Source organism: Salvelinus sp. IW2-2015, linkage group LG11 (assembly GCF_002910315.2).
Source record: "Salvelinus sp. IW2-2015 linkage group LG11, ASM291031v2, whole genome shotgun sequence".
NCBI classification, from domain to species: domain Eukaryota; kingdom Metazoa; phylum Chordata; class Actinopteri; order Salmoniformes; family Salmonidae; genus Salvelinus; species Salvelinus sp. IW2-2015.
In genome coordinates, this window is record NC_036851.1 from 15,672,397 (window position 1) to 15,693,174 (window position 20,778).

The following is a 20,778-nucleotide window of genomic DNA, read 5'->3' on the forward strand; positions in this document are numbered from 1 at the left end:
TTTTCCCTTGTCATTCCCTGCCCCTTTGCCATGCTCACTTCTCAACTCACCTTTTTGCCTCCAGTTATGGKCACTTTCTGTAGTTTGCGATAGCAGAACTTTGCATACGTGCTGATGGGCAGACCTGTGAAGAGAGAAGGAAGACAGGGCCACTGTAACACTGAGGAATGCGACTCAGTAACCCAACACCATGGGAAATACAGCTCTTATTATAGCTGCACGTCACACCTTCAGATACGTCTGCTCAGTGATTGAATCCTCTAAGGAACCTTGGTTTTCAACCAAAACAACAGATAAAAGGGTTGAACAATTCCTCACTAAATGGACACGCAATTTGTTCCCATAGATGTCAGATATTTCCGAGGCAGTAATTGGAGATATGCTGGCTGTGTGATTCTGGCATAAGGGGATCAGAGTATACATGTCTCAACTGTCCCGGTATAGAAAGAAAAGCTGGGAGAATGGAGCCATCCAGCCAGCACATCCTGTCCCAGCTGATTCATCAGACAGACACTTAGTACACTGGAGGGAGCAGTACCCCTACCTACAGACCCAAACTCTATCGGTCTGCCTCGTTCCCTGTACTTGGGTGTATTTTCTGAAGTAAGATACATTTGAGGAATTAAATAATCATGACTCTGCCTCGAAAAGTAATGGAACAAGGCACTCAACAATCATGCTCCAAATTTATGAGCCACTTCCTAAGAGAATCGCATAATTTCCGTACTACAGGCCGTCGTCACTGTGGTAACTAAAATGTACACATAAAACAGGTCTCCACTTCCTTCCCAGAGCCTCCCTATCACACCCATGGGATCCCAACCATCTCCCTTCCTTCCCAGAGAACTCTCAGGTGGCTGAGCCCTGGCCAGATGGAGAATTTTGTGCTGCAATGAAAAATATCCTTCCTGGAATGTTCTCTAGACTGAAAGACCCTGGATTTATAGCAAACAGGTGACTGACTGTCATGCATGTACACCGCCATCGTTAATCTGGCCCAGTTTGACTAATTACAGCTAATTACAGAGATCATAACGATAATTTCCCATTGATCTCAGGGAAAACACACTGTTTTTCCCAAGATTCCCTGAATTAACTAATCATTAGGGGAAGAAAAGCAAGAGTTGGACTACTTTCTTTACCCAGCCTGAGAGCAGGTTTGAACACCAGCGGTGGTCCAAATGAAAATGTTGTTTTGATAAGGCAAAACAACAACGAAGCAACCAGAGCCCATGAGAAATCACCCCTCAGAGGATTAAGAGCAGAAGGCAAATCCTGTAATAATGACACCTGTTAACTTCTTGGTTCAGACGGTCTGCCTATATCTGTTAGATTCTCCCGAGGTATCAGTTTAGTGACGCTACCTCAGCAAAGTTTTTAAACCCAAGTAAGCAAGGCCCGCCTCAGACCAGCCTAGACCCAAGAAAAGCCCTTCCAAGCCCAGACAAGAGGCCTCCAGTTCCCACACACTTACTCCCTCCCACCACTCTGCTCACAGCTGCTCCGTGCCGTGGTCACAACACCACCCTTCATTTCAGCTCYTCTATCCAGACAGCAGCTCTCATTATGCTGTTCGTGAGGAGGCTTTCCCTTGTGGTTGGCTGGTGGGTCCACGTCGTGAGCAATGCAATAGCCCTTTCCCTCAAGTCATTATTCCCGCCTCTATCTCAAGACCTCTACAGTGAGTCACTCCCATGAACGGTAGCCATTCCTCATGGCCTGTGAGTCACTGATGTTGTCCAGGGTGTACAAGAGGTCGATGTTACAGTCATTGATGTACAATGTGTGTGGGTTCACCAGTGTGGTCACTGCCACTAGACGGGTAGGTTCCTCTCTGGTGACATCATCACAGCTGATATTGTTGCCCTATAGCAACAAGACTAATGAGTGTGCAGGTTTGGGGCAAAACAGACAGGATTGACTTAGAATCAAAAGATTGTTGACAACATGTAAACTATATTTCCTCTTTGAATGTTTATTGGAAACATAAATGCATTTGCAGAATGAGCACTTGTCTCTCAAACATTGTTGAAGTTGTTGTTAGCTAGCCAGTGAATTTTAGCCATTTTAGTAGACACGACACCAGTGAAAACAAGACATGGTATCAATAACAATACAACAAACTGAAACGAGCCACCTACGATTCCCCACATGACAGCTTCTTGTCATTGTTGCCAGCTATCTTGCCATCTAGAATCATAACACACAGCTTTTTTACCCCTGCGATGCGCGCGCATCATTTTCGTGCCGTTGTCAGGCAACCTGTCTACTGGGCTCAGTGCGGTGAGTAGGCTACCTAAATCGCAATGTGGGGCTGCCAGAGGGGAACACTAACATGGCCCCCTATTGTATCTCTATAGAAATTCTTATCCTTCAGCTCTCTTACCACCTCCACTGGTATTTTGTGAAAACCATTTAATACATCTACCAGGGAAGTTCTGCATATTAGCATGGTAGTCAAGTGACAAATCATAGCAAATTTCTATTTCACTCCCAAATTCTTAATCTGCAGTGAGATATGAACCATGTTTGATATGTAATGGTTTCTTACCCATGAGAAAATAATAAATAAATGATTGGTCTCTCACTTCAGCACTCTCCAACAGATGTCCTCTTTAGGAAAACTCATCCCATACCAAACATAAATCTTTATAATGCTGCCTAAGTGATCTCAGACCTACCTTCTTCATCTGTGTTCTGTTTCCGTTTCTTTCTGGACTTTGAGTTCTTCTTCAGCTTCATGTCCTGKTGGTCTAGTATGAACTGAGCCACTGGAAACCAGGAAATAAGGCAGAGGTTAAAAGGCTATTTAGAAAATCAAATAACATCCTCGAAGAGCAAACAGGAGAGAAGAGGGAAAAAACACTTCAAAATCCTCACACACGTCAAGCTATACCCATCATGCTGATACTGACAGACACACAGACAGTGACGAAACAAAGAGAGAAAGGTGACCCACCCTGTTGCTCAGTCTGAGACTCACGTTTCTTGTCACTGCTCGGATCCGTGTGCCTCTGGATGTATCCCTCCAGGTAGCAGCGGAACTTGGGAGAGGGGGCGAAGAAGGCCAGGCTGACAGCCATCAGCTCCCAGCCTGCAGCCAGGCTCCTAGGGCTGGTGTTGCCCGTGGTCTGCCTCACCAGCTGCACATACAGCTCATCCCTCAGGCCCTGCATGCCCCAGCACTTGGTGACGATGAGCAGGGCGGCGTGGCGACGGTCCAGCCGTGAGGGCCGGTCTCCCATGTAGGCCTGGACCAGCTTGAACATCTCACAGGCCTCCTTCCTCACAGCGCGGTCGCTGGTCACCAGCATGGGCTTCTTGATGGAGCCGCGGTTCCAGGAGAGCATGTTGGCGATGGAGACACGGCGGCGGAACAGGCCCTGGGTGTGCATGTTCAGGTGCTTGCTGGCCCAGTCCGCCATGCCTGAGGTGTCTGGGGGCGGGGGCTTGCGCAGGGTGGCGTAAGAGAGCTGGTGGTAGGAGCCTCCTATTCCTCCTCTTCCTTCTCCCTCTATGTTGTCATGGGAGACGGAGCGTTGGTGATGGGGGCCCAGTGAGCCTGTTCGTCCGTCCACCATACCTTTCTTCCTGCTGTCCAACTGAGCCTTCAGTTCCAGGGTTCCCACCTTCAGGGGAGAGAGAGAGAGGGAAAACAGAGGAGAAAAGAGGGAAGAGAGAGGGAAAGAGAAAGCGTCAGTGCAGCAGTATGTATGGATGTCCACAGCTGCAGTCTCCTCAGTGTCGACGAGGCTGCTTTACCTTTGCTCTGCAATGCGAGGGCTCGAGGGCGAATTGTTGCAGGACCGGCACATACATTTTCTAAAGCCGCGTCCACCAAAAATTCCCCAATATCTAAATGGACTTTTTCATCAGGAGCAGGTGAGGAGCATAGAGTGACATGAGAGGCCCTACCTCTGTTCTGCCTGACCCACTGCTCCTTTAAGACTACATGTCCAAATCCTTCGTCTGATCCCAATTGGGATTTCTGCCTATACGGAGCACTGTCCACAGTCACTGCTCCTCACAGCAAAAACCAAACCAGTAATGCAGCTCTGGTCAGAGAAACATCCAGGAACAACAAGAAACCCAGGCCAATTCACAGCAGGAATGTACTATCTGAACATAAAACGTTCAGCATATCTCTTTAATTTGACTATGATGTAATATAGTAGTAAAGTGTGCCAGACAGTCTGGAACTTATATTTAGGGTTCCTGATCAAATAGTGTAGATCTCCAGATTTGGGTTTGGCGGCACTTCTTTATGGTCATATGGTCTTAATGGTGTTAAATGAGTGGTATGGGTCACTGTTTGAGATCAAATGGAACCACGGGCAAGTTTAACTAGGCAAAGGAACATTTACAGTATGAATGATACGTTCTATAATTCCTCTTCTCTTATACACAGATAGCTTACAGATGCACCGTGACATGGTGATAATTCAACAGCAGAGTTAAATAAAACAAGTCTCTAAAACGGATTTCTGTATCAAATATTCAGAGTWGTATAGATTACACATTGAAAACAGATCACATTTCCATGCTGGCTTTAAACCACTGGGTTCACTGTTTAAAAAAATWAAATAAGAAGTACATGTTCTGCTTCTGAAAGGATAGACCAATGCAGCCAAAGCTTCACATGAGGTATAGTCAACAACCAATAGTGTGTGTGTGCATTCTGTACGAGCAAATCTGTGTGTATCATGATATAACAGCAGGTCTGTGGAACATTTCAGGACAGGATTAGGGGCTTGTTTCCAATATTTGTATAAATGCGATTGCTTCAGTACCAACCCCTCATGGCACCAGCCTCTGAACCCCACCCGTACTCAGCTCTCCCTGCCAAACTTGTGCCATCTGGGCCACAGTGGCCCTCCTTCCTGARCAGGGGGAGCCATGTCCTGGCTCTCCCACGCTTGGCCCGGGCTCCTYATACCCAGGCAGAGAGCTGTCACAGGGGGACAGGGGCCTGCTGCGTTGGCCAGGTCTAGGACAGTCAGAGGGGGACAGGTAGCGCTAAGCTCACAGGCACCATGCCTGGGCCATATATTGGTCCAGTGGGGCTTCTGAGCCTGGGGCTTCTGAGCCTGACGCTCCTGATTGGAATGTTTAAAGTGTTGCATCTTCCCGGCACCTTATGTTTCTCTCAGTCAGATTCTATCGCCAGTCTTATTGATTTCAGGACTTAATTTAAATGTCAACTGAACCTCAAGACTTATTAGCTCTATAGTTTCATTAGATTCCTGGAACTTCATAAAGACATATGGAGGGGGTGGGTGAAGTAAGTGCATTGTTGAAAGGGTTTTGGGATTATAAAATGGTAGGTTTCATAGCGCTGAGGCTTTGCACAAATCATGTGCACCTGTACTAGCCTAATAATTCAACCTCCTGACAGCAAGCAAGTTATCACTTCTGTCCATCCCATCTGTGTGAATTACTCTGCCTAGTTAAAATACCATTAGTACCTTTATCCAGTTTTAGAATACGCATAATGACCTAATCTGTCCTTACTCTGTTCAGATTTTTTTTACCTCTGAAAATGGGAGACAAACACAAAACCATGAATTTAAATACTTCTGTTAATGTATTTAACTTGGCATAGAGACATCCTAAGTAATCTAGCAATAAAAGTAGCCCTGGAAATGCACCAGCAATGTGACCACCTCCAGACAAAACAAAACAGAATCCAAAGAAAAATAAACTGTTCCACATAAACAGACCACACAACAACAGGCACCAGTCAGAGTTTTAACTAAGCAGACAAACCAGAACTAATCCATTTATCAGGAGTGGACTTCCAAGGTCTTCCCATATTTCTCCTCTCTCTCACAGCCAGACAGAGACAAATACTGGAGTGTATGCTTACCTCTGAGGGYGGTCCGGGGGTGTCTGGTGAGGAGAGGCCGGCCTGACTGGTGATGCTCTTCTCCAAGGTGTCCACCTTCTCATAGGTCCTRTTCTGCCTACCAGGCATCTCCAGGGGTGGCAGGGCTGGGTTGCCATGATTACCCGCCCTGCTCAGCGAGAGGCTGGCGGYGMGGACGTCTTCTCGTGACGCACACCTTCCTCCTCCTCCATACCACTGCAGGGAGTCCACGGGGGAACGTGTCCGGGGCACTGCGCCCCTCTCGKTAATCTCTGCCCCCAGGCCTCCAGCCTTCATCTCCCTCATGGTGTTGGAGCGGCTCACCACCTCCCTCATCTCCGCCATCAGCCTCTCGTTAAGGGCACACAGCTCTCCGCTACTGCCTACTGAGCCAGGCCGGCCTCCGGCCCCCAGCCTCCGCCGGCTCTTCCTCCTCAGGCTCGGAGAGGGGCCAGTGGAGTAGCCAGAGTCCTGGTAGGTGGCGGTGGTCTGGGGACCTGGAGGTGTGGGGAAGTCCTGGGAGGCCTGGCTGCTCTGCCTGCTGTGACGAGCCTCCACTGCCCTCAACACACTGGCCTCCAGGGCTCGCCATGTCTGCTTTTTCTCCAGGGTCCCTGGCTCCCTCTGCTGCCCCCGGGGCTGGGACTGGGGCTGGGCCAAGAGGGGGTCTGATCGTGGTGTGGGGGAGGGGGTGCGGGTGGGACCGGGGGAGGTGGAGAGGAGGCCCTGTTTTGGGTCCACAACAACCATGTGCTTGATGCACTCCAGGCCAGCAGGGCTGTAGTCAGAGGCAGAAGGGTTCCTCTTGTGCCTGGATTCTGAGTGAGAGGAGCCAGGGTGCTGGAGGAGCCTGGGCTTTTGCAGGCTGTGTGTGGGGGTGAGACAGGATAGACCACCAGGCCCATTATGGAGGTGAGCCCCCTCCACCTCCATGTCCACAGGAGGCTCATCATAGATGGGACACTCTTTTCCCAGGTCGTCGTAGAGGTGAGGTGTGGAGGCGTACTGTGGTGACACTGACCTGGGGGTGCTGGGCTGGGACCTGTGACTGCCTGGAGTTTGGGGAGGGTCAGAGGACACCAGACAGAAGCTGCCGTTGCCGATCTTTCTCAAGTGYTGGGCCTGCCGGGCGTCGGCGGCCATCTTGCCGGAGGGTGCGGTCTTGTAGCCCTGGGTGGTGCAGGAGTGAGCCCCCGGGGGTTTGCTGCTGACGGGGTGGAGGGTAAAGGCTTGGTGGCCATTGGGCTTGTTGTGTGCGTGTGTGTTGTGGTGGCGGAGCTGCAGGTCCGGGCTAGATGGGCCTCCAGGCTGGATCCGACTGACACTGTTTACTTTAACCAACATTGCTGCCTTAGACCCTGGGGAAGGCTGCCATCTCTGAGAGCGCTCTCTGGAATAGAAAGAGAATATGGGAAAGGATGAGATCTGGGTTTGGATTTAAAGAGATAACTGCAGATAAAAACACACACACAAGATGACAGTCACCCGAACAAGCAAAGCATTGTCCCGAACTTCAACAAGCCTGTGGTTACTTCTAAATTGTGACCATCAAAAAAATGCTCCACTAATTTAAATTCCAAGCTCAGACAGATTTGGGAAACTGTGATCCGATTCCTCGCATTCTTCCCCAGACATTTCACTGACCCTCCAAAATACTGCCTTCTAAGTCATAAGACAATATCTCCAGTGTGTGTTGTGCAAACCAACCTCCTAAAAAGACACAATTACCATTGCACTTCTGACTGAGGCAAAAGAAGACTTCTCATTGCTGTCTGGGTTAGAGGTGTGGAAAACATTTCCTACGTACTGTAAGTTTGTTAAGCATTCTCCTGCTTTGGACCATAACACAGTACCTCTTCCCAAGAGTAGTGACCCATCAATTACACAGACTCAAAACACCTCATGTGAAACATTTGGTTAACATTTGAGAAAATGACAAAACATGATAAGATCTAAATTCCCAGCTGCCACAGTTCCAAAACACTCACATACTGAGTAGAGTACTAGAGAAGAGTGTATGAGAACATACTTGGGGAGCAGAATTACAGTAGAAGTGTCTCCATCTGGCCTGAGGGACTGGAGGTTGACACTCCTCCCTTGCGGTTAACTTCAGACGTTGTCAGAATGCTAATCCAAGCACTGGGAACTAATCTGGCATTAATCTGTTTACACCTCTCTCTCGCTTTCCAACCCTGTAATCCCTGTGGCCCCAGCATCAGGCCTCATTCATTCCTCAATACCTCACTTAGATCTAACTGCCATCCATCCGTGGTTCAGCAAATAAACACTTCTATCCATCTGACCAACTGTGACTGAAACAACTCCTATCATACAGCATATAAGAGTTATCTGCTAACTTCAAGAATCAAAGGTTGAGCATGCTTTACAGTACTAGCACTACAGACCAAGGATTAGAAAAGCAGAGACTTACCTTCTGCCCTCCACCCTCTCTACCGTATAGCCAACAACACACTGTAATCGATACTATTAAACCTGCATGGKTCTATCCTTCTGCAGCCAGACATCTAACAGACTGACCCACTGCACACATACCTCCTCCTAAGTCTCAGGGCAGGAGTTACTGGGGAGCAGGTAGACAACAGAGAAGACCTTCTGTAGTTTGTAACAATACAATAACAACTCCCCTGGGGCTCAAGCTTCTCGGGCCAATGGCAAACTTCCTCACTTCCTTCTTACCCCCCCATCTGCCACTGAACTGCATTCTCTCTCTTTCCCTCAAACAGTCACGCCACCTCAGTGATTTGAATGTAAACAGGCTCTTCAAATGGTTGAGCAGATATAGCTTCCACAGCCCATAAACAGCTGGGCCTGAGCCACCTGGCAGCCTCCCAGCATAGTCAGCCCTGTCCCTGTGGTGTTGGGAACATTCCTGGGCCTCACCTCCCTTCCCCCCGCTCAGCCGCGACAAAAGACCAATCAACAGTTTTTACTGCCCCACACGTGGATCCAGAGAAGCGGAGACTAGTCACGCGCTGCAGAGTGGACGGGAGCCACTTCAAACCGGCTGTGTTAGGGCTGCTTTAGTTCTCAGCAGTGTGACAGACTGAGGTGGGAGACAGCTGAAAACGTGCTGTTGCTGTCTGAACTCTGAAATGCGGGACTCAGAGGAAGTCCTCCTTCAGTCAGGGTCAGGGGCTGGTGATGTCAGTGATGTTACCTCCACAACAGAGGCAGTGTCAAGCAGATTTTTATGATCAAGGATTATGGTCTGATGTTGGTACTAACCTTTGAATTGACTTGCAAAAAATACAGAAACATAAAACTGGCTGTTTTAAAACAGCCAGTTAATAGTTTACTATGGCACAGAATGGGCTACATTACAGTAACCATTAAAGGGACAAGAAGGAATTTAAGCAAAAGGCCAAAGACCACATGTAACCTAGCACAATGTTCACATGCTAAATACATTATACACTCAGTGGCCAGTTTATTAGGTACACCCATCGAGAACCGCGTCGGACACCATTTGCATCCAGAACAGACTGAATTTTTCGGGGCATGGAAACGTTGCTCAATTGGTATCAGGGGACCTAACGTGTGCCAGGAAAARATTCACCATACCATTACACCACCAGCCTGTACCGTTGACACCAGGCAGGATGGGGCCATGGACTCCTACTACTTATGGCCCCAATCCTGACTGCCATCAGCATGACTCAACAGGAACTGGGATTCGTATGACCAGAGAATGTTTTTCCACTCCTCAATTGTCCAGTGTTGGTGATCTCGTGCACACTGGAGCCGCTTCTTRTTGTTTTTAACCAGGACCGATGAGTTGTATGTTCTGAGATGTTCCGTTCTGCACACCACTGTTGTAATGCACCGTTATTTGCCTGTTTGTGGCCCGCCTGTTAGCTTGCACGATTCTTACCATTTTCCTTCAACCTCATCAACGAGCTGTTTTCGACCAAAGAACTGCCGCTAAATTCGCACAATTCWCAGGAAACCCTAGACACTCATGCGTGAAAAGCCCACGAGGCCATCCGTTTCTGAGATACTGGAACCGGCACGCCTTGGCACCGATGATCATACTAGAGGTCGACCGATTAATCTGAATTAATTAGGGCCGATTTCAAGTTTTCATAACAATCGGAAATCGGTATTTTTGGACGCCGATTTTGCCAATATTTAAAAATATATATATATTTTTTTTTTTACACCTTTATTTAACTAGGCAAGTCTGTTAAGAACACATTCTTATTTTCAATGACGGCATAGGAACGGTGGGTTAACTGCCTTGTTTAGGGGCAGAACGACAGATTTTTACCTTGTCAGCWCAGGGATTCAATCTTGCAACCTTACGGTTAACTAGTCCAACGCTCTAACCACCTGCCTCACGAGGAGCCTGCCTGTTACGCGAATGCAGTAAGAAGCCAAGGTAAGTTGCTAGCTAGCATTAAACTTATCTTATAAAAAACAATCAATCATAATCACTAGTTATAACTACACATGGTTGATGATATTACTAGTTTATCTAGCGTGTCCTGCGRTGCATGTAATCGATGCGGTGCGCATTCGCGAAAAAGGACTGTCGTTGCTCCAACCATAAACATCAATGCTTTTCTTAAAATCAATATACAGAAGTATATATTTTTAAACCTGCATATTTAGCTAAAATAAATCCAGGTCAGCAGGCAATATTAACCAGGTGAAATTGTGTCACTTCTCTTGCGTTCATTGCACGCAGAGTCAGGGTATATGCAACAGTTTGGGCCGCCTGGCTCATTGCGAACTAYTTTGCCAGAATTTTACGCAATTATGACATAACATTGAAGGTTGTGCAATGTAACAGCAATATTTAGACTTAGGGATGCCATTCGTTAGATAAAATACGGAACGGTTCCGTATTTCACTGAAAGAATAAACGTTTTGTTTTCTAAATGATAGTTTCCGGATTCGACCATATTAATGACCTAAGGATCGTATTTCTGTGTATTATGTTATAATTAAGTCTATGATTTGATAGAGCAGTCTGACTGAGCAATGGTAGGCACCAGCAGGCTCGTAAGCATTCATTCAAACAGCACTTTCGTGCGTTTTGCCAGCAGCTCTTCGCAATGCTTCAAGCATTGCGCTGTTTATGACTTCAAGCCTATTAATTCCCGAGATTAGGCTGGTGTAACCGATGTGAAATGGCTAGCTAGTTAGCGGGGTGAACGCTAATAGCGTTTCAAACGTCACTCGCTCTGAGACTTGGAGTAGTTGTTCCCCTTGCTCTGCATGGGTAACGCTGCTTCGAGGGTGGCTGTTGTCGATGTGTTCCTGGTTCGAGCCCAGGTAGCGGCGAGGAGAGGGATGGAAGCTATACTGTTACACTGGCAATACTAAAGTGCCTATAAGAACATCCAATAGTCAAAGGTATATGAAATACAAATCGTAGAGAGAAAAATAGTCCTATAATTCCTATAATAACTACAACCTAAAACTTCTTACCTGGGAATATTGAAGACTCATGTTAAAAGGAACCACCAGCTTTCATATCTCATGTTCTGAGCAAGGAACTTAAGTTAGCTTTCTTACATGGCACATATTGCACTTTTACTTTCTTCTCCAACACTTTGTTTTTGCATTATTTAAACCAAATTGAACATGTTTCATTATTTATTTGAGGCTAAATTGATTTTATTGATGTATTAAATTAAGTTAAAATAAAAGTGTTCATTCAGTATTGTTGTAATTGTCATTATTACAAAAAAATAAAATAATAATAAATAATAAATTACAAATAATCGGCCGATTAATCGGTATCGGCTTTTTTTGGTCCTCCGATAACCGGTATCGGCATTGAAAAATCATAATCGGTCGACCTCTAGATCATACCACGCTGAAAGTCGCTTAGGCCACTCGTTATGCCCATTGTAACGTTCAATCAAACAGTAACGGAATGTCTCGATGCCTGTTTTATAGCCACGGCCACGTGACTCACTGTCTGTAAKAGCAAACTATTTTRGTGAACGGGTGGTATACCTAATAAACTGGCCGGTGACTGTACACCCCCCACACATATCATAAGGTTACTACTCATGACATGGAACTGGTAAATGTAATTGATGACCAACAGGTTCCATCTTATGACTAGTCTCATTCTCCAGTTGTGAGAGTGATGAGTGGTCTGGTTTACCACTGATGACCTTGAGAGGGGGGTGGGGTTCTACTTCATATCGCTGAAGCRCCCTGGAGCCTCCCATACAACACAAACAGGAAATGACAAATCTAACATTCACGCTGGAGTAAGGCCGAATGAGAGGTGTGACCTTCACTTATAGGGGGTTTACATGTTGCTAAATTAAACTCAAACAAAAGCAACCATATATGAAAGAACATTGTCTAAGTCCCTACACAGCATCACTGCCATTACACTCGACATCCCCATACTACCCGAGTGCTAATTCCATCTACACGCTAAATGATGTCAGTCCTCTTTAAAATGTCACCAATAACAACAMAAACCCTATCCTCTGCATGGATGTTGTTTTGAGGTGAAACCAGAGCAACACAACAGAATGATAAGAGAGGAAGTTTGGACATGCTGAGTCAAGCTCCTAGCACAGAGCAGAGCTGGGGATTTCATCTGGCTTTGTGGTTGTTGTTCACTTGTCATTGTCACACCACACCCAGGGTGGCACAGCCAGGCTAGTGTTCAGCCCTCCAGCATCGGCTCATTATTTTGTTTGTTAACACAAACAGTTGGTGCGCAATAGATGATTATCCCAATCACATCTGGCTTCATGCCAATGCCCACAGTAGATAAGCTTTCCTCACTGTAGCAGTCCTAATCCAACTATAATTTACCACCAACAACCTCWTGCCTAGTTAAATATAKAAAAATAAATACCACCCAACCAGAATGATCTCACTTCTAAAACAGTGAGACAGAGTAAGAAAGCAGTGGTTAGAAAATAGGGTGAAGTGAGAGAGAGAGCGAGAGAACGAGAGAGAGAGTGAGAGAACGAGAGAGAGAGAACGTGAAGGGGATTTGTCGTGGGAGAGTGCCGTCAGGGAATGAGCAGGAAAGTTGACATTCCTCAGAGGTCTCATTCAGGGGCCCCAGGCCGGGGAGCCTTTAGACAATGCCTGGCTCTGCTATTGTCACGGCAACGCCCCTCTATGGAGCAGAGTCCCATTTAAAGACTATCTACAGATTCTCTCAAGCAGACATAAACACTTACCTAACATCAGTATGGCAGTGCTGAGCTTACGGGCTCATTGACACTGTCAACATGTTTTCTTTACCACAATCATAAAAAGAGCCTGTGTTTCATCACACTGACCACATTGGCTGTTGGGTACTTTTCAAATAATGTAAACTTAAAATAAATTATTATATGCCACAGAATATAAAAAAMACATTACCAGTATTCAGACAAAAACAGCACTCATTTTCAAAATCTATAACATACCCCAACCAGAAGCCATGGATTACAGGCAACATTCGCACTGAGCTAAAGGGTAGAGCTGCCGCTTTCAAGGAGCGGGACTATAACCTGGAAGCTTATAAGAAATCCCGCTATGCCCTCCGACGAACCATCAAACAGGCAAAGCATCAATACAGGACTAAGATCGAATCGTACTACACCGGCTCCGACGCACATCGGATGTGGCAGGGCTTGCGAACTATTACAGACAACAAAGGGAAGCACAGCCAAGAGCTGCCAGAGACACGAGCCTACCAGATGAGCAAAATAATTATATGCTCYCTTCGAGGCAAGTAACACTGAAACATGCATGAGAGRATCAGCTGTTCCGAATGACTGTGTGATCATGCTCTCCGTAGCCGATGTGAGTGAGACCTTTAAACAGGTCAACATTCACAAGGCCGCAGGGCCAGACGGATTAGCAGGACATGTACTCCGAGCATGCGCTGACCAACTAGCAAGTGTCTTCACTGACATTTTCAACCTCTCCCTGTCTGAGTCTGTAATACCAACATGTTTCAAGCAGACCAACGTCCATGTGACCAAGGACACTAAGGTAACCTGCCTAAATGTCTGTAGCCATGAAGTGCTTTGAAAGGCTGGTCATGGCTCACAACACCATTATCCTAGAAACCATAGACTCACTCCAATTTGCATACCACACAAACAGATCCACAGATGATGCAATCCCTATTGCACTCCACACTACCCTTTCACACCTGGACAAAAGGAACACCTACGTGAGAATGCTATTCATTGACTACAGCTCAGCGTTCAACACCATAGTACCCTCAAAGCTCATCACTAAGCTAAGGATCCTGGGGCTAAACACCTCCCTCTGCAACTGGATCCTGGACTTCCTGACAGGCCGACCACAGGTGGTAAGGGTAGGTAACAACACATCCGCTGATCCTCAACACGGGGGCACCTCAGGGGTGCGTGCTCAGTCCCCTCCTGTACTCCCTGTTCACTCATGACTGCACGGGCCAGGGACATCTCCAACACCATCATTAAGTTTGCCGATGACACAACAGTGGTAGGTCTGATCACCGACAACAATGAGACAGCCTATAGGGAGGAGGTCAGAGATCTGACCGTGTGGTGCAAGGACAACCACCTCTCTCTCACGTGATCAAGACAAAGGAAATTATTGTGGACAACAGGAAAAGGAGGACCAAGCACTCCCCCATTCTCATCAACGGGGCTGTAGTGGAGCAGGTTGAGAGCTTCAAGTTCCATCACCAACAGACTAACATGGTCCAAGCACACCAAGACAGTCGTGAAGAGGGCACGACAAAATCTATTCCCCCTCAGGAGACTGAAAAGATTTGGCATTGGTCCTCAGATCCTCAAAAGGTTTTACAGCTGCCCCATCGAGAGCATCCTGACGGYTTGCATCACTGCCTGGTATGGCAACTGCTCGGCATTCGACCGCAAGGCACTACAGAGGGTAGTGCGTACGGCCCAGTACATCACCGGGGCCAAGCTTCCTGCCATCCAGGACCTCTATACCAGGCGGTGTCAGAGGAAGGCCCTAAAAATTGTCAAAGACTCCAGCCACCCTAGTCATAGACTGTTCGATCTGCTACCGCACAGCAAGTAGTACCAGAGCGCCAAGTCTAGGTCCAAGAGGCTTCTACAATTCCTTGCAAAAGTAATCACCCTTGGTGTTTTTCCTATTGTGTTGCATTACAACCTGTAATTTAAATGGATTTTTATTTGGATTTCATGTAATGGACATACACAAAATAGTCAAAATTGGTGAAGTGAAATGAAAATAACTTGTTTCAAGAAATTCAAAAAAATTAAAAAGTGGTGCGTGCATATGTATTCACCCCTTTGCTATGAAGCCCCTAAATAAGATCTGGTGCAACCAATTACCTTCAGAAGTCACATAATTAATTAAATAAAGTCCACCTGTGTGCAATCTAGGTGTCACATGATATATACACTGCTCAAAAAAATAAAGGTAACACTTAAACAACACAATGTAACTCCAAGTCAATCACACTTCTGTCCACTTAGGAAGCAACACTGATTGACAATAAATTTCACATCACCAACAGACTAAAGGGGGACACTAAAATAACACATCCTAGATCTGAATGAATGAAATATTCTTATTAAATACTTTTTTCTTTACATAGTTGAATTGTCTTGACAACAAAATCACACAAAAATTATCAATGGAAATCAAATTTATCAACCCATGGGGGTCTGGATTTGGAGTCACACTCAAAATTAAAGTGGAAAACCACACTACAGGTGATCCAACTTTGATGTAATGTCCTTAAAACAAATCAAAATGAGGTCAGTAGGTTGTCTGGCCTCCACGTGCTGTATGACCTCCCTACAATGCCTGGGCATGCTCCTGATGAGGTGGCGGATGGTCTCCTGAGGGATCTCCTCCCAGACCTGGATAAGCATCCGCCAACTCCTGGACAGTCTGTGGTGCAACGTGGCGTTGGTGGATGGAGCGAGACATGATGTCCCAGATGTGCTCAATTGGATTCAGGTCTGGGGAACGGGCGGGCCAGTCCATAGCATCAATGCCTTCCTCTTGCAGGAACTGCTGACACACTCCAGCCACATGAGGTCTAGCATTTCTTGCATTAGGAGGAACCCAGGGCCAACCGCACCAGCATATGTTCTCACAAGGGTCTGAGGATCTCATCTCGGTACCTAATGGCAGTCAGGCTACCTCTGGGGGCCGCACAGCCCTCCATGTGCTCGCCAAAGAAAATGCCACCCCACACCATGACTGACCACGCCCAACCGGTCATGCTGGAGGATGTTGCAGGCAGCAGAACGTTCTCCACGGTGTCTCCAGACTCTGTCACGTCTGTCACATGTGCGTGTGAACCTGCTTTCATCTGTGAAGAGCACAGGGCGCCAGTGGCGAATTTGCCATCTTGGTGTTCTCTGGCAAATGCAAAACGTCCTGCACGTGTTGGGCTGTGAGCACAACCCCCACCTGTGGACGTCGGGCCCTCATACCACCCTCATGGAGTCTGTTTCTGACCATTTGAGCAGACACATGCACATTTGTGGCCTGCTGGAGGTCATTTTGCACGGCTCTGGCAGTGCTCCTCCTTGCACAAAGGCGGAGTAGCGGTCCTGCTGCTGGGTTGTTGCCCTCTCACGGCCTCCTCCAGTCTCCTGATGTACTGCCTGTCTCCTGGTAGCGCCTCCATGCTCTGGACACTACGCTGACAGACACAGCAAACCTTCTTGCCACAGCTCGCATTGATGTGCCATCCTGGATGAGCTGCACTACCTGAGCCACTTGTGGGGGTTGTAGACTCTGTCTCATGCTACCACTAGAGTGAAAGCACCACCAGCATTCAAAAGTGACCAAAACATCAGCCAGGAAGCATAGGAACTGAGAAGTGGTCTGTGGTCTGTGTCTTGCTAATTGCCTATAATTTCCACCTTTTGTCTATTCCATTTGCACAACAGCATGTGAAATGTATTGTCAATCAGTGTTGCTTCCTAAGTGGACAGTTTGATTTCACAGAAGTGTGATTGACTTAAGAGTTACATTGTGTTGTTTAAGTGTTCCCTTTATTTTTTTGAGCAGTGTATATATATATACACCTGTTCTGAAAGGCCCCAGAGTCTGCAACACCACTAAGGAAGGGCCACCATGAAGACCAAGGAGCTCTCCAAACAGGTCAGGGACAAAGTTGTGGAGAATTACAGATCAGGGTTGGGTTATAAAATAAATATATCAGAAGCTTTGAACATCCCACGAAGCACCATTAAATCCATTATTAAAAAATGGAAAGAATATAGTACCACAACAAACCTGCCAAGAGTAGGCCGGCTACCAAAACTCCCAGACCAGGCAAGGAAGACATTAAATCGTAGAGAGGCAACAAAGAGACCAAAGATAACCCTGAAGGAGCTGCAAAGCTCCACAGCGGAGATTGGAGTATCTGTCCATAGGACCACTTTAAGCTATACATTCCACAGAGCTAGACTTTAGGGAAGAGTGGCCAGAAAAAACCCATTGCTTAAAAGAAAAAAATAAGCAAACACATTTGGTGTTCGCCAAAAGGCAGGTGGGAGAGTCACCAAACATATGGAAGAAGGTACTCTGGTCAGATGAGACTAAAATTGAGATGTTTGGCAATCAAGGAAAATGCTATGTCTGGAGCAAACCCAAAACCTCTCATCACCCATAGAACACCATCCCCACAGTAAAGCATGGTGGTGGCAGCATCATGCGGTGGGATGTTTTTCATCAGCAGGGACTGGGAAACTGGTCAGAATTGAAGGAATAATCGATGGTGCTAAATACAGGGAAATTCTTGAGGGAAACCTGTTTCAGTCTTCCAGAGATATGAGACTGGGATGGAGGTTCACCTTCCAGCAGGACAATGACCTTAAGCATACTGCTAAAGCAACACAAGTGGTTTAAGGGGACACATTTCATCGGAAGTTTACATACACTTAGGTTGGAGTTATTGAAACTCGTTTTTCAACCACTCCATAKATTTCTTGTTAACAAACTATGGTTTTGGCAAGTCGGTTATGTTGTGCTTGACAGAAGTAATTTTTCCAACAATTGTTTACAGACAGATTATTCCACTATCACAATTCCAGTTGGTCAGAAGTTTACATACACTAAGTTGACTGTCTTTAAACAGCTTGGAAAATTCCTGAAAATTATGTCATGGCTTTAGAAGCATCTGATAAATGATGTCAATTAGCCTGAGTGAATTGGAGTTGTACCTGTGGATGTATTTCAAGGCCTATCTTCAAACTCAGTGCCTCTTTGCTTGACATCATGGGAAAATGAAAAGAAATCAGCCAAGACCTCGGAAAAAAAATGGTAGCCCTCCACAAGTCTAGATCATCCTTGGGAGCAATTTTCAAACACCTGAAGGTACCACGTTCATCTGTACAAACAATAGTATACAAGTGTAAACACCAGGGGACCATGCAGCGGTCATACCGCTCAGGAAGGAGACGCGTTCTGTCTCCTAGAGATGAATGTACTTTGGTGCGAAAAGGGCAAATCAATCCCAGATCAACAGCAAAGGACCCTGTGAAGATGCTGAAGGAAACAGGTACAAAAGTATCTATATCCACAGTAAAACGAGTCCTATATCGACATAACCTGAAAGGCCGCTCAGCATGGAAGAAGCCACTGCTCCAAAACCACCATAAAAAAAGCCAGACTACGGTTTGCAACTGCACATGGGGACAAAGATTGTACTTTTTGGAGAAATGTCTTCTGGTCTGATGAAAAAAAAAAATAGAACTGTTTGGCCATAATGACCATTGTTATGTTTGGAGGAAAAAGGGGGAGGCTTGCAAGCCAAAGAACACATCCCAACCGTGAAGCGTGGGGGTGGCAGCATCATGTTGTGGGGGTGCTTTGCTGAAGGAGGGACTGGTGCACTTCACAAAATAGATGGCATCACGAGGCAGGAAAATTATGTGGATATATTGAAGCAACATCTCAAGACATCAGTCAGGAAGTTAAAGCTTGGTTGCAAATGGGTCTTCCAAACGGACAATGACCCCAAGCATACGTCCAAAGTTGTGGCAAAATGGCTTAAGGACAACAAAGTCAAGGTATTGGAGTGGTCATCACAAAGCCCTGACCTCAATCCTATAGAAAATTTGTGGGTAGAACTGAAAATGCGTGTGCGAGCAAGGAGGCCTACAAACCTGACTCAGTTACACCAGCTCTGTCAGGATGAATGGGCCAAAATTCACCCAACTTATTGTGGGAAGCTTGTGGAAGGCTACCCGAAACATTTGACCCAAGTTAAAAGGCAATGCTACCAAATACTAATTGAGTGTATGTAAACTTCCGACCCACTGGGAATGTGATGAAAGAAATAAAAGCTGAAATAAATCATTCTCTCAACTATTATTCTGACATTTCAAATTCTTAAAATGAAGTGGTGATCCTAACTGACCTAAGACAGGGATTTTTTACTAGGATTAAATGTCGGGTATTGTGAAAAACTGAGTTTAAATGAATTTGCCTAGGTGTATGTAAACTTCGACATCAACTTTAAATGTCTTGGAATGGCCTAGTCAAAGCCCAGACCTCAATCCAARTGAGAATCTGTGGTATGACTTAAAGATTGCTGTACACCAGTGGAACCCATCCAACTTGAAGGAGCGGGAGCATTTTTGTCTTSAAGAATGGGCAAAAATCCCAGTGGCTAGATGTGCCAAGCTTAGAGACATACCCCAAGAGACTTGCAGCTGTAATTGCTGTAAAAGGTGTCTCTACAAAGTATTGACTTTGGGGGGGTGAATAGTTACGCACGCTCAAGTTCAGTTTTCTTGTCTTATTTCTTGTTTGTTTCACAATAAAACATATTTTTCATCTTCAAAGTGGTAGGCATGTTGTGTAAATCAAATGATACTACCCCCCAAAAAACTGTTTTAATTCCAGGTTGTAAGGCAACAAAATAGGAAAAATGCCAAGGGGGGTGAATACTTTCGCAGCTTCCACCCCCATGTCATAAGACTCCTGAACAGCTAATCAAATGGCTACCCAGACTATTTGCATTACCCCCCCCCCACCCTGCTGCTACTCTGTTATTATCTGTCTTATCTTATTATCACTTTAATAACTCTACCTACATGTACATATCAACTATTGTTAGCTACTGCTGCTCTTTAATTATTTGTAATTCTTATCTTACTTTTTTTTTTTTATAGGTATTTTCTTAAACTGCATTGTTGGTTAAGGGCTTGTAACTACACTGGTTGTATTCGGCACGTGACAAATCAAATTTTATTTAACACATTCACTGTCACAGTTTTCCATAGAGACACACACATTCCTTAAGGCCTTGGCTAACATGTGAGACGTTGAGTAACGCCGAAGGTTGAAATTAAGTTAGAATCCTTTGGAGCCCAACTGGGTAATTCGATTGGGTTATGGCGCAGCAAATCAACTTAACGGTCAGCGAATTTCAATTTGTCTCGGCAGCTCTGGTGTCATACGCCCCTGACCACTGCTCCTACCTCCACGGAGTTTGATTGTGGTAGGAAAAGCAAGCTAAATATACATATTAAGCTACTTGCAAGAAATGTTCTTTCTTTCCTTCCTGGAATAACCATGGTTGTAAAACCCATCAGCTGAGTCACTTTGGTGGATAGGGATATGGATGGGGAAGTACCCCTAAAATACAAGCCCTTGGGAATAGTAGGGGTCTCAAAACAGGGGCTATTATTATCATCCCGTCAGACAGGAAGAGGAAATGAGGTCCTATAGGCCAGGCTCTCAACACAAACACCTCAGAACTTGGGCCAATGAGATCATCACAATCTGCGTAGAAGAAGGAACAAGACAAAGGTCAATTTCCAACAGTGACCACATGGTTTGACACATACGTCATCAGAAACCAAAATTGGAGGAATATCCCAATGCCAAAGTGATATACACTATATATACAAAAGTATGTGGACACCCCTTCAAAATAGTGGATTCGGCTAGTT

The 20,778-nt window shown here is 45.9% G+C and overlaps 1 protein-coding gene across 2 annotated transcripts in view; it reads right to left on the bottom strand.

The window, feature by feature from the left end:
- The window catches only part of LOC111969890 (rho GTPase-activating protein 39-like), a 50,841-nt gene that overhangs the window by 3,701 nt on the left and 26,362 nt on the right, over positions 1-20,778 (bottom strand). The window contains exons 4-7 of one of the 2 annotated variants that reach the window (XM_023996254.3): positions 5,867-7,256; positions 2,984-3,629; positions 2,682-2,771; positions 51-124 (exon numbers count right to left, since the gene is read on the bottom strand). In XM_023996254.3, the coding sequence (XP_023852022.1) occupies positions 51-124; positions 2,682-2,771; positions 2,984-3,629; positions 5,867-7,256 (2,200 nt within the window). Of the gene's footprint in view, positions 1-50; positions 125-2,681; positions 2,772-2,959; positions 3,630-5,866; positions 7,257-20,778 lie in introns of both variants that reach the window. The other variant, XM_023996253.3, reaches the window with a different exon arrangement.